General features: G+C 33.3%; 1 protein-coding gene across 8 annotated transcripts in view; it reads right to left on the reverse strand.

The window, feature by feature from the left end:
- Window positions 1-281: 281 nt before the first annotated feature.
- The window catches only part of LNPK (lunapark, ER junction formation factor), a 78,470-nt gene continuing 63,336 nt past the window's right edge, over window positions 282-15,415 (reverse strand). For 5 of the 8 annotated variants that reach the window (XM_049106076.1, XM_025460271.3, XM_025460272.3 and 2 more), the window contains 4 exons: window positions 11,557-11,662; window positions 10,248-10,318; window positions 9,268-9,438; window positions 282-1,329 (listed from right to left, as the gene is read on the reverse strand). In XM_049106076.1, the coding sequence (XP_048962033.1) occupies window positions 1,094-1,329; window positions 9,268-9,438; window positions 10,248-10,318; window positions 11,557-11,662 (584 nt within the window). In that variant the 3' untranslated portion in view covers window positions 282-1,093. Of the gene's footprint in view, window positions 1,330-7,644; window positions 7,728-7,754; window positions 8,152-9,267; window positions 9,439-10,247; window positions 10,319-11,556; window positions 11,663-15,415 lie in introns of those variants that run through there. The other 3 variants (XM_049106078.1, XM_049106077.1, XM_049106079.1) reach the window with 3 other exon arrangements.

Genomic DNA, 15,415 nt, shown 5'->3' on the forward strand with positions numbered 1-15,415 from the left:
TAACTATCTATTCTCACAATACCTATTTGTCTCCCAAAATTAAAAATTACAAATGGTTTCAGGTTTTCCTGGATCAGGAAACTCTAATCTCTGATTAGAACCTCTAAATGTCACTATTTCTCTGAATTTGAAAAGCAATTAGTCTGAACAGAAGCATCATAATTTGCTCTCAGGAGTCTATAGATTAATTGTTTCGTGCGCTCTTCCTAAGATTTTTCAGGTAGCCACGTCATCCACCAAGACACTGTCTGAAGAAGTCTAGATATTTAACAAAAAGAAACTGCTGCCAGATCATCTTTATTTTCCTTAACAAAATACACACAAGAGCACAAAATTCACTTATATATCACCATTATTTTACAAGTATAAATAATGCTCAGAATTCAAGTACAGTCAAGTGCAGAGATATTTCCTATATGTTAATATGTAAACATAAGCTAGTTATATACATCAAGTGCCTTTGGCCCAGCTGCAAAATAAGAAACATCAAAAAAGAAACACTGCACTTGACTGTTCAGTTGCATTCTTACTGAGAATTTGTACCAATGCCTATATAGTTACAGTTAGAACTTTCCTACCACTTAATGGAAATGCCTAAATAGACATCCCACACACACAAATATCTCAAGAATTAAAATTCTACCCATTTTTAACGAATAATTATTAAAAATCTTAATTGTTTCATTCCTTAAAATGAACACCATTAGAACTTATTCATAACCAAAGTTCTTCCTATGTCAAAATGGTATTATTTACAGGTCACACATAGAGAAAATGAGAATGCTACTTTGTTTACTTTTAGAATGGAAGAAAACATCTAAAAGCGGGCTAAATAGTGTGGGTCTTTATAATTTCCAAAGGATCTTACTTTACTGATATCACTCGCCTTTAATTTAACACCCAGGAGCTACAACTCTGATATATTGAAATAGTCAAGCAATTTGAATTCAAATGATATCAAACACATCCTTAGAGGGAGAGAGAAAGGAAAAAAAAAAAAGAAAGAAAGAAAGAAAGAAAGCACCACCTAGAAAGCAATGACTGACATCATCAAGACTACAAATATCCAGTTGAAGGCACGTGAAAGCATTTACTACATGGCCATCAGAGACTCTCCACTGAGTTCAGGATTAGGAATAGGATCGGCTCTGGGGACTACTGATTTGGCTTCATTCATTGAGGTGTCCTCATTCTCAGCCTCTTGCTTCTCCTCTGGTTCCTCTGTGCCAGATACTTTTTCAGTCCCTTGGTTTGTCTGCTCTGTGTCTGATATTTTCTCGTCTGTCTGCTCTGTACTGTTATCAAGAACATCTTGTTCTTCTACAGATTCTGAAAAGATAAAGGGTCAAGACTTTAGGTATATTCAAACATTAAAACTGCTAGATAGATAAACAAAAGGTAAGTACACACATACACGGACAAAGAAACAAGAGAACTGGCCAACATTATCCTTAAAATCTTTTAAAATATATACGTAATGCCCTATTACATATAGGAATTGGTATGAATGAAGGGGAAAAAATAATTTGGGGAAAACCAACCCATAAACATACTTTTATCCAAAGTTTTCCTGAAATTAGGGAATTTTCACAGTATTTAAGAGCCTTCCTAAAGATGCATTTGAAAGTTAAATGCCAAATATATCAGATGAAGTCCCAACAGATTGATGTGCTGTAAGACAACAGCCCAGCAAATAAAGCCAATGTACTGACCCCCCAGATTACATTTCCTGAAGGAATTGTCTCCCTTGCACACAGGCAACTCTGTAAGCAATAAATGTGTGTGTGTGTGCATGTGTGTGTGTATGTATAGTGCTATTTCCCACATTGATTTACCTTTCTATTATTGAAACACTAAGATGGTCTGGATCCACCTTTTCCAAAGGCATGACAAGTCTCCCCCCATCCCTCTACAAAACAAGTTCTCAGGATTTAAACTACTGGGTCAGAATATCCTATATACCTAGAACACAAGGAAGCGAAAGTTAAGAGTCTTTTGCCCCTCTCTCCATAGAGGAAGCTAAGTGAGGGTCTTGGTTCCTATCTAAAAATGTATTCCCTTTAAGTTCTCTTGAGTTTCATTAAATTAAAATCCCTTAATAATAATAATAATAATAATTTTGTTCAGTAAAGTCTCTTTAATTTTTTAAAGTTTAAACAATGAAATGAGAGAGAGATTGTCAGAAGCAGAAAGCTTTGGGCCTCCTAATTTTCAAGTCAAAAATAAAAATCTAGCTTTTGTTTTTGTAATAAATAGTAACAAATATTCTTGTTAGGAGAAATATGGCTAAACCACATTGGCCCAACAAATAAGCAAATTTTACTAATCTCGTAAAAGATCCCTTATGATATACTACAAGTGTTATTAACTCAAAAAATCTGAAGGAAAAGCCAATCTACATTAGTAAAAAGTTCAAGTTTAGCTCCTTTACAGTACATGTCAGAGTCTTGCTAAATAAATAAAATGAATTAATAGTTTTGCAAAGAAATTATGTGCTATATGCACAATGGAAATGGAGGTCTTACAAATTCATGGTTTTACCATAATCAGTTTTAATAAATACAAATTATCTATATCTCACACACTCATACCAAGACTTTAAAATATTTAAAAGTAATTATTTCTTTAAATAGATATCCTGGACTCTAGTTTACAGAATCAATTAAAACCTCTTTCCTTCTTTCACACATAGAATGCAAGTCTAAAATTCCAGTTAGGGACATCCAATTTAATGAGGTCTTAATATATGAAAATTCATACAATCACAAAACATAGTGAGGAATTGTTCACAAATCCCATTTGTGCCACAAAAATGCTATTTTTATCTTAAAAGGAACTGAAAATGGCATTGTAGTACCACTTGGAATCTACAAAAATCAAGCTAGAAAGACAGTAGGTGAGTTTTGTTATCTGAACGATCCAGTACACAAATGAAGAGCAGAAAGTGCAAATGAAACTCTCTGGACATGTACAGATCATTTCTGCCACAAGGGCAAACAAGTGCTTCAGTGGAAAGTTTCAGGAGTTGCCAACCATTTGTAATTCTACCCTCCCAGAGTCACGGTTTTCCACAACTCTCTGGCCATTGAGCAACACCTACTTGCCAAGAACTTTATAATTTGTTTTATTTTAGAAAGCCTTCTGAACAAATCAATAAAGCCACACGAAATGAAAAGACAAAGAGCTCAGGGTTTAGGACTCAACTCACCAATAAACATATTTAAGTGAATATAGGCTCAGATAATTTGTCATATTCTGTATGACCAATCACTTTAGTACTGAACTTAAATGGGAGAAGTACTCAAGTTCATAGTTTATCACATTTAAGCTTTGTGATGTAACTATTTTCAGAAAGAGACACATCATTGGTCAAATCCAATTTAATTAAACTCTGGGGTCTTGAAGCAGATAACACAAAAAGAAGTACTACAATACTTTAACTCTTAAATGCATAAAGATGAACTCTAAGAAGCACCATGGGTTATCACAATTAGAAAATGACATCATACACAAAGCTTGCTTGTCAATACTTTACTGTATTTCAAAGCCTTAAAAACTGGTGAAATGATGGGTAGGGCTTGAAAATAATCAAAAAGCCTATTGATGACTACTTTTCTTCCCCCAGGTTAATTTGTGGAAAAGTAATTTTAAGAGCAGTAATACTACAGAAAAACTGCTAGGTGTCATAATGCCTATAATGCAGACATCAGTCTAAACGACACAGAGAATTGATTTTTGGATGCCAAATGCCATTTTGTGAAAAGTCATCCAAACAAGATTTAAGTGGATTAGGTATGCAAAAATAACAGAATTACATGTTTAAGAAGTAAACCACAAAACTTTATAATAAGATTATTAAATATATTCCAGAAGTATTTACTTTACTTCTATGGGAGAATATCATTTGCCTATTTTAATAAAAATAGCTATTTTTTTCTGTGAAGTTGCAGTTTAGAATAGCTTGGTGGAATGTTTATAGCAGCAATGTCCACAATAGCCAAACTGTGGAAGGAGCCTCGGTGTCCATCGACAGATGAATGGATAAAGATGTGGTCTATGTATACAATGGAATATTACTCAACCATTAGAGATGACAAATACCACCAGTTGCTTCGATGTGGATGGAACTGGAGAGTATGATGCTGAGTGAAATAAGTCAATCAGAGAAGGACAAACATTATATGGTCTCATTCATTTGAGGAATATAAAAAATAGTGAAAGGGAATAAAGGGGAAAGGAGAGAAAATAAGTGGGAAATATCAGTGAGGGTAACAGGACATGAGAGACTCCTAACTCTGGGAAACGAACAAGGGGTAGTGGAAAGGGAGGTGGGTGGGGGTATGGGGTGACAGGCATTGAGGGGGGCACTTGGCAGGATGAGCACTGGGTGTTATGCTATATGTTGGCAAATTGAACTCCAATTAAAAAATATACAAAAAATATAAAAATAGCTTGATAATATAAAAATACATTATAGAAGATGTCAATATTTGGGCATAAATACTAAAAAAGAAACCAACCCTTGTGTTCACACTCATTAAACAGGCCTTTTCTCCCCTGTGCAACACCAGTTTAAGACTAAAGTTAAAATAAAGTTACCTGAATGATCAATACCATCCGTAAGATAATTTTCAAAATCAACATTGGCATCCACAATGCTAAGAAAACAATATATCATAATGTGATAAAACAAAAATGACCTACAGAATTTTCCTTTCCCCACTCCTGCCCCCTGCCCCCTCTCCCTAATGTTCTTGAGAGAAAAAGCTTTTTCTACCCAACTGTAATAATTGGTTTCCAGTTGTTTGGGCAAAGCCTTAACTCAGCCAGACAACTCAAACTCATAAAACTGAGTATAACTGTGTAACAAATACCACTGTCTTATCTATAAACCACACACATGCAAAAACATGTTAAAACGTCACATTACCTTTTGGGTTTTATTCTAGCTCTTGAAAGAATAATTTTCTAAGAAAATTAAATAATAGTCTAGCAAAACAAATTCATATATTTCCTCTAGAAATCTATAATTTCCACAGGAAAAAAGAAAACAAAACATAATTCTATCTAGTTTATACCTTTGAAAATCCTTCATATTTTGGCGAATTCATTTAGATTCTTGTTTTTTATTTCTTTTTATAATAACAATTACAAAAATTTGTCCTGCTAATGCACCAAACTTTTGCCTTGTTAACACATCAGTAGCCACTGTATGTGTAGACTTAAAAACTTACCCAAAGGAGAATTTATTTTATTTTTTTTTTTAATTTTATTTATGATAGGCACACAGTGAGAGAGATAGAGAGAGGCAGAGACAAAGGCAGAGGGAGAAGCAGGCTCCATGCACCGGGAGCCCGACGTGGGATTCGATCCCGGGTCTCCAGGACCGTGCCCTGGGCCAAAGGCAGGCGCCAAACTGCTGCGCCACCCAGGGATCCCGAGAATTTATTTTATTAAAATGGACAGTTTGTCTTTGAATTCACAGATCTTAAAGCAGTTTTTACAAGACTTTTTGCCTTAAGGAAAATGGCCAACTTATATTAAGGAACAAAGACAGGAATTTCATCTCAAAACTTAACCCAGTGACTCAATGACTAAAATTCAATTAAATAAAAACCACCTATGAGAAAAATCACTCATACTGAACACACAGAATACTGTGTAATACTAATACTGTTATCTACCACTGGTGAACAAATCCATTAGATGAGTAAGAAATGTCATTATTAGGCAAAATGTAAAACATTAGGAGAAATTGTTTTAGAAAAGAGAATCAAGGGGATCCCTGGGTGGCTCAGCGGTTTAGCGCCTGCCTTTGGCCTAGGGCGCGATCCTGGAGTTCCGGGATCGAGCCCCACATCAGGCTTCCTGCATGGAGCCTGCTTCTCCCTCCTCCTGTGTCTCTGCCCCTCTCTCTCTCTAGGTCTATCATAAATAAATAAATCTTTAAAAAAAAAAAAAAAAGAAAAGAAAAGAGAATCAAAAGGCCAAAAGATCTCTAGGTCTACAACAAACATGCAAAAAGATACTATCGGTAAGTTTACATCCTGAGGAAGCTGTATGGAATTAAATATCAATAAAGGTACAAGCTTTTTGGATGTGGTAAATACATGATTCAACAAAATTTACATTATCATATAGTTCAATTTCCTAGAGCATAACAAACAACAGTAAAAACAGAATTTTCTCTAGTTCAACATGACCTTACAGTAACAGTATATTGCTTAAAAGAAAGAAAAAAAAGAAATCAGATTACCAATAAATTTCACCTTATTTAAATGTTACTTATGCTTTTTTTGGTATTGATTAAAAGCCATGTTTTATTATTAGCAAGTTATTGCCAGTTGAACAAAAACTATATTTTATTAAAATAATTACATAAGATCTAGACAAATTAAAACAATATTAACATAAATAAATACATACATACATAAATAAAACAATATCAACATTTTTCAAACATGCTAGCCTAAAATCACTCTGCTGGTACACTAACAATCTACAAACCGCCTATTCTATATATTGATCATAGTTAACAACAACAACAAAAAAGCTACACATCAAGTATTTTGAAAAGCACATTTTAAAAAAGCAAAACTGATAAACTACTTTAATGTGGCCTAGAAGAGATTCACTACTCATTTAGCCATAAAAGAAACTGAGCAACCTAAAAGTAGTTGATTACTTTGGCACACCATGTCTAATATGCTCTTAGATAGAAAGATAATCCATAGTCCTAATTTCTTATGTTTCTTTAATACAGCATTGCCAAAGCACCTGGATACACAGTTTTAGAAGAAAAGTCTAGGAATCCAAATGAGTAATTAATGAGAGAAAGTCCTTCTAGGTCTCCTTCTTTGATGAAAACTTTCCAAGGTTTCATATGTTGTTCTAAAGATTGATCCAAAAAGTTTTCAAAAGCCTTGTGTCTCATCCTAAAAGCAAAATCTTCCAGTAGCAGAACCAAGACAAAACTCAATTTCGAAGTCTTGCATCACAGATTGAAAAAAAAAAAAATAGTTGCTTCTAATGACTCAAGATTATTCATATAAATAGTTACAGAATATTTCTTGAAAGGAAAATTCAGATGGAAGAAAATTACCTTTTGGTTCCCTCTGTGAATTCAATACCTAATCTCTGCAATTTCTGCTACTATCAAGGAGCTATTTCACTACTTTAAATAATATGAAAATTAAAGCAGGAAAGATTTTTTTTTAAGACCTCAAGTTTTTACATTAAGAACATAGAAATCAGAAATCTAAGCCCTCACATACAATGGCTGTCAGCACAGAGAGATGATTGTGACAATATGGTGTTACTGAATAGTTCAATATAATCATTAAAGGTATGCCACCAGGGTTTAAAACAAATGCAGCTTCATCTTTCACCTGAACACTTCCTAGTCAATTGGAAATGGTAACTGTATATCATAGTGGTGAGATAGTAGTCTTGGAGAAAAGTTTCAATCTTCTGGAAAGCCAAAGAAATAAGGTTCTCATAGCCATTTTGGTGAATCCAAGGAGAAGTATGAAAAGGTTACTAAACCCAAGACTATCTTAACCAAATGGAATTGTTGTTTCAGTTTCTAGCCCTACAGAGTTGTTAGACCTTGCCTCAGGTTTTGTCTTCACCTATTAACATTACCTTATTAGGGCTGAGTTTGAGCCAGTTAGACTTCGTTCTGGAGATTTCAGATAGAAAATGAGACATCTGAGGTATTGCTCCTCCTAGATTTGATGAGAAGGAAAGGTATAGCTGGGTGTTGTTTGCTAACTATCCATCTCAACCTTAGCAGAAGATATTAAAGCATGGAACTCATTATCAAGATTTTTATTTTGCTGGCTGTTTTGTTTCCTTTTTGTCTCAACTATTAGCTTTCAAATATTCACTTTAGCTTTCATAAGCAAGGTTACTCATGGAAAGGACTTCAATTTTTCTTAGACATCTTCAGTATGAAATTCTTTAGTTTTCAGTTCCAAGAGGCTACAATAGCAAGGCAGCTGATTTGCATGTGACAGCATGCAGCTCAGAGCATGAATTAAGCAAAAGAAAAAACTGATTATGTTTGGAGTTGATGCTGCAGACGTGGAGTGGAGTAGGTGAAGGTACTGATTCCATGTTGATAGTATACAGGCTTCTTGTCATGACTATCTGTGTTCAAATTCATTTTAATACATGTTAGTAAGCCAAAAGCCAAGCCCAAATCAATACATATATTTTACATTCATTCTAAGTTTAAAAAAACAAAAAAGGTACTCAAATTTTCATACTAAACTTCTCACATCTGAAAATTCACTGTCTCATATTATTATTAGTTAAAGCCGTTTTTTTCACTACTCAGTGGTTATATAAAGAAGAAATCAAATATATGTAAATGAGAATTCCTAGAAATTAAAAGAATGAATACTGACTGCTAAATAAACTATGTGAACTAAACTTCTAATATGGATTTTTTTTTCTATATCAGACATAGCACCAAAATATCATGGCCTGTGCCATACTTTTAGCATCTTCATGATTCAGAGCTGCTTAACAAACAGCTCCCCACCTAATATTAACAAGAAATAGTTGGCAATAGTCAGATCTTGCATCTCATCTTTTCCATTTTTTCATGAAACTTCCTCAAGAAGTCCTAAAACAATTACAAGATGAGTTCTAAAAACCAATAAATTCTGATAAATTTTGTTTCCCTAAAATAAGGCTGTCTTACATCAAAGGTATCCATTAGCAATATTAATCTTGAAGACCCCAAAAATTGTTGCAAGGGAATATCAGTCCTATCAACATAGTACCCAAAGAATGCAAGGATGACTTTCCAATTCCAAAGTTTCCTGCTTGGTAACCTTACCAATTCCAGTGGTAGGCATAAAGCTATTTTATCAATGTTAGTTACAAATCTTATCAGAACTTAACCCTTTTAAAGTAGTTGAATAATTCTTATAATCTGCTTCACTTAAATAAATTGCAAAAATGATTCCACGAAAAAATTACGAGTCAAATCTCCCACAGTTACACGTAGATGTCAACCCATAAACAAATGCTTAACTAGCTGTTGCTAGATGCTGCTTAACACAGTATAACCTGTATTTTAAAACTGAAACACACCAGACCCATCACACAGGAGGCTAGAGTATCAGAGCAATAGCTGATACATGCATGCTGCAAAATCTCATAAATTAATCCATTCTTATCTAAAAGCATTATGCTTTTATTGTTAAATAGCAAATATCATTAAGAGATAAAAATTTTTAATTAACATATTCATACCTTCAGTGATCTGGTTCTCTGATGAAATCACACTTCCTGAGGGCAAGGGACCAAGTGAACTTGAGCTTTCCACTGCCTGTCTCTTCTCAAAACTAAACTCTGGAAGCCTTGGAGCCTGAGGTCTAGTTTTTCTTGCAGGATTCAAGAAAAAACAGTAGGCACATCGAAAAGCTGCAGAGAATTAAAAAAATAATAATAAAATAAAACCACAGACCAAAAAAAAACTTTCATGGACTAATCAGATAGTAATTGACTACTTTTGCAAAGTAGTTAAAGAACCCTTCAGAAATTATTTATCCCTTGTGAAAGTACTTCTGGTTTTAATAATATTGCAGGTGCTCTAACAAAAGCTAATTTTCAAGCACACTTTCTAATTATTATTAGAATTGAAATATTAATTTTAAAACAGTAAAGATCATAAGTTACATGGCAGATTATCTAATAGCAAAACAATCTATAATAACCTAAAATGTTTTACAGAAATTACATTTCTAGTCACTAGAATCCTTAAGTGTTTTCAAGTCCAGAACCTTGCTCACTTGCCCAAGAAAATGTAGTATGTCATATCTGCAAAGCATAATTAATTTAGTACAATATTTTTTAAATAGTAGCTGCACATGAGAATCACCTGAGGTGCTCTAAAAAAAACAAAAACAAAAACAAAAAAAAACCTGCCTCCCCACCCCAGATCAATTAAAACAGACTCTTCATAGGTGGATCCTGGGCATAATTTTTAAAAAGCTTTTCAGGTGATTCAGATACACAGGGAAGTTTAAGAAAACTGACCTAGAAGTTGTACACTGTATAAGGAAAACATCTGTATTGTTTTTCCTGCTTGCTCTGTGTTGTAAAATAAGAACATGTCTGAAAAATACATACAGGGATAGTACCTAAAACAAAGTGACATTTACCTAGAAGTTGGCATAGAATGAAATATTTAAGAGTAAAATATTTAAATCTAACTGCTCAATAATTCTTACCAATGTATTCAAATTCTTCTTTCAAAGCCATGCCATTATGAGAAAAACACTGCTGACATATAAGGGCATATCTATACCAAAAGAAAAAATGAATATATCAGTTACAAATGCAAACCCTGGAAAGGCTACTTTAGCCATCACAGCTAACTTATATTTAACATAACGAAATACGTCAAAACAAATTAAATGTTACTTAATAAACAATACTCTTTAAACAACAGCCAAAATTTCAACCCTTTTAAAATATAATTTATACACCAAATAAAAAACAAAGCAACAGTCAAATGAATATATCCTTAGCAAATTAACAGAAATATATTCAATAACAGAACACTTAAATTTCAGTATTTCCTAACATGTATGTCTGAAGATGACAGACCCCAAATCTGTGGCCAGATAAGATAGGAAAAATTAGAAACTCTTAGAGATTCACAATGAATGTTATTAAAACCTCTGAGAAATCTGTAACAAAGAAATGAATTTGTTTAGTCAAATCCAAAGATTAATTTCATACATGATGATTCCTAAATCTATCCTAGTTCTACATCTTCCTCATTTCCTATTTATATATATATATAAATATATACTCTCTCTGTTCTCTGTGTATGTACTTAACAAACACTTGGCCCTATCAAATAATAACTTGTCTGTTTTGAATAATATACAATTTATTATATTAACATCAAATTCAGTCTTTTTATTAAAATGATAATATTAATCATAATCTTGTCAAATATCTACTCTACTATCCCAGGTATTTTTTTTTTCCTAAGTATTTTTTTAAAGTTTACACTACGGCAGTTACTTTGCTCACATCATGTTTATCTTCCTAGGATTATCATAAAAATCAAATGATATAATAACTGAATAAGTATTTTGAAAACTAAAAGTGTCATATGTAAATTGTCCTCATTGTTAAAAAAAAAAGTTGTCCTCATTGTTGTTAAAATCAATTCCAGCACTGACATCTATAAAACTCCATTTCTTACAACCTACCATTTTTTCACTATTTGTTTGCTCTTCAAAAGTTTCAATGAAATGATGCAATGTCCCTAAAAATAATCTTAGACAATGTTATTTTCTCTATATGTTTTTCTGTATTTTATCCAGATTTTATCCAAACCCTTACTGAAAAACAACTGAATATTTACTCTGCAAGGCTATAAAATATTCTATTATGTTCTAAAATCAGGAAACAGGAGCAACAAGATTGTAGAACATCCCGTGCATACACACACACACACACACACACCCTGATCAATAAACTTTTTCCTCATTTTCATTTACCTACCACCTTAATAAATATTACCTGTTCTGTGGACCATCACCAACTAAATATTCAACAATTCTATCCAGAGCACCTCGTTCTCGGGGGAGAATGGGTCTTGCTAAAGGTGGACCTGGAGGATGAAGACCTAGTAAACAAATAAATGCATAAAAAAAACCTATATGTATAAAATATACTAACATTTTAATTTAGTTACCAAGTACTACCCATGTTTGTCAGAACTTTTAAGAGATTTTAAGAGAATAAAAATAATAGTGATTCTTATACATCTCTTCAGAGCACTCAAGTTTTCAGTAAAAATACTACACCAAAAAAATGTTAAATTATGTTCTATATCAAAACCATCAATATAATCTATTTAGAAATCAAGCTATATTGGTCTCTGCACAAGCTAATTTTTTAAGTGCCCAGACTCTTATTAAAGAGGGCACTTGTGAAGAGCACTGGGTGCTGAATGTAAGTGATGAATCACTGAATTCTACTCCTAAAACCAATATTGCACTGTATATTAACTAAAACTTAAATTTAAAAAATAATTTAAAGATAAATTAAAAATTTAAAAACATATATGTGTGTATGAATAGATATAACTAAATAGATTTTTGTAGGATTACAAAGGTAATAAAATATAAATAAAATATAAAATAAAATATTTTAAAGGAAAAATATAATATATAATAACTTAATGTTTAATAATTTAATAATAAAATACATATTAAAATTTATGTAATAACAAATTAGGAGACCTCCATTTGGATTGGATTAAGTATTCAGAGGACCTTTGTATAAGAACAGGGGTCAGACTGGGACATTGGGATGGCTCAGCAGTTGAGCATTTGCCTTTAGCTAAGGACATGATCCCGGGTCCGGGATTGAGTCCTGCATTGGGCTCCCTGCAAAGAGCCTGTTTCTCCCTCTATGTCTATGTCTCTGCCTCTCTCTCTGTGTCTCTCATGAATAAATAAATAAAATCTTTAAAAAAAAGAACAGGAGTCAGATTTACCTTCCCACCTAAAACAACTAAAATACTATGCAAAATATATAATGAAATAGTTTTAAAGACATTAAGTATCAGGCAATGTAGGATAAAGATCCTTGAGAGACCAAAACCAAGTAAGATGAGACCTACAATTGCCCAAGCTTGTTGCCTGGAGAAAATTTCCAGCAGCTGAGGGAGGGTAAATTCAGCTGAAATGTATCAGTATTCTTGAGTTTGAGGAGGAAAAAGCTGGAACTCTGGGAGACCAAGGCAGTTGGGTTCACAGGAAGAGAATGCACAGAGCAAGAACACCAAAGTTCTACAAAGGATCTCCAAGACTGTTCAATACAATACTGACTGTCCATGTATATCATGAAACCATCTGAGTATAGAGAAAAAAAACTGCCCCCAAATATTAAAGGTAACAATGTTCACATGGAGCCAAAGTATTGCATGCTCTCACCAGCCAGAGTGGAAAACTTCCTAAGTCACAGGCTATTGGATTAAGTATTCAGAGGACTTTTGTATAAGCACATAAAAACATCCAGCATTTAGTAAGATAAAATTCTAATGTCTGATATCAGATTAAAAAATTATTAGACATGGAAACAAGAGAAAAATACAACCCATAATGAGAAAAATGAACCAAAAATGACCTAAAAATGAGTTTATAGAATTTGCAGACAAATATATTAAAATACTTATTATGACTATATTCCCTATGCTTAAGAATCTAGAGGGAAAATTCAATGTGTTTAGTCAAGAAATGGAAAAAAATTAAAAGACCAGATTCAACTTCTACAAATGAAAACTACAATGTTTAGTATGAAAAATCTGCAGATGGGATGAATAGTAGTTTGGACGTTACAGAGGGAGGGAGTTGTAAATTTGAAGATAAAGCAATAGAAACCATACAAAATGAAATACAAAGAAGAATCTAAAAATTTTGTAAATAAACAAATTATCAGCAAGCTGTGGAACAACTACAAGCAGCCTAATATACATATAACTGGAGTCCATAAGAAGGAAGGGAGAAAAGAAAACAATACTTGAAGAAATAATGCACAAAAATTTTCTGAATTTGATGAAATCTATAAACATTCAAACCTAAAAATATCAACAAACCCTAAGCACAAGAAACATAATTTTCAACCAGGCACAGACAATCAAATTGCTTAAAACCAGTGATAAAGAAAAAATGGCAAACCAGTCAGAAAAAGATACACTAGGGATGCCTGGGTGGCTCAGCAGTTGAGTGTCTGCCTTTCACTCAGGGAGTGATCCTGGAGTGCCGGGATCAAGTTCCACATCAGGCTCCCTGCATGGAGCCTGCTTCTCCCTCTGGCTGTGTCTCTGTCCCTCTCTCTCTCTCTCTCTCTCTCTCTCTCTCGCACGTGTGCGCTTCCTCTCCCTCATGAATAAATAAATAAAATCTTAAAAAAAAAGATACAGTATATACAGAGAAAGATAAGAATGATAGATTTCTCATCAGAAAATAAACCAAAAGACAGTGAAGCAATATTTTCAAAGAAAAACTATTATTTTTTTAAATAAAAGCAAAATGAAGACTTTTTCAGACATACAAAACTGAAAGAATTCATTATTAGCAGAATTGCACTATAAAAATGTTAAAAGACAGAAGAAAAATGACACCAGACAGAAAGAGGTAGTACAAAGGAAATAACTGAAATGGTTACCATGTGGGTAAACAAAATTATTACCATTTAACTTTCTTGAAAGACAACTGACAGCTTAAAGGGAAATCTATCACTTGTTGTAGAGTTTATAACATATATTGAACTATACTGCATGGCAACAATAGCACAAAGGCCAAAACAGGAGAAATTTAAGTATATTGTTGTTAGATTCTCAAACTATTTGTGAACTGGTATTATATCACTTGAAGCTGAACTATGTTAAGTTAAATATACATACTGTAAACCCCAAGAGACCCATTAAAATAACATGAAAAAGCAATATAGCTAGTAAGGCAATGAAAAAAAATGATAAAGACACTCAATTTGAAAGAAGACAGAAAACAGGGAGAAAAGTAATAGAAGAGAGGGACAAATAGAAAAAAAATGGCACAATAGAAGATTTAAACTCAAACCCAGGGATCCCTGGGTGGCGCAGCGGTTTGGCGCCTGCCTTTGGCCCAGGGCGCGATCCTGGAGACCCGGGATCGAATCCCATATCAGGCTCCCGATGCATGGAGCCTGCTTCTCCCTCTGCCTGTGTCTCTGCCTCTCTCTCTCTCTGTGACTATCATAAGTAAATAAATAAAAATTAAAAAAATAAAAAATAAAAAAAAATAAACTCAAACCCAAACATCCCAATCCTGTTTATGTAGCCTGAACATCCTCACTCACTATGAGCCACAGAATGTCAGAATAAAAAAATAAGACCAGATAATACTGCTTATAAAGAAAAAAAATTAAAAACAAAGACACAAATAGGTTAAAAATAAATGATGGGGGGCACCTGGGTGGCTCAGTCAGTTAGGCATCCTAACTCTTGGTTTCAGCTCAGATCATGACCTCGGGGTTGTGGATTGAGTTCCATCACACTCCACTCTCAGTGTGGAGTCTGTCCGGGATTCTCTCTCTCCCTCTGCCCCTTTCCCTGCTCTCTGTCTCTCTAAAATAAATAAATCCTTTAAAAATAATAAATAAATAAATAAACAAATAAATAAATAATAGGAACAATATATACATAAATATGCTAACACTAATCAAAAGAAATCTGGAATAACAGTATTAATATCAAACAGAGTAGACGTCAGAGCAAAGAATATTATCAGGGATAATTTTATAATGACAAAGGAACCAATAAATCAAGAGAACATAATAATCCTAGACATATTATATGCATCATAACAGAGCTTCAAAACACATAAAGCAA

Source organism: Canis lupus, chromosome 36 (genome assembly GCF_003254725.2).
Source record: "Canis lupus dingo isolate Sandy chromosome 36, ASM325472v2, whole genome shotgun sequence".
NCBI classification, from domain to species: domain Eukaryota; kingdom Metazoa; phylum Chordata; class Mammalia; order Carnivora; family Canidae; genus Canis; species Canis lupus.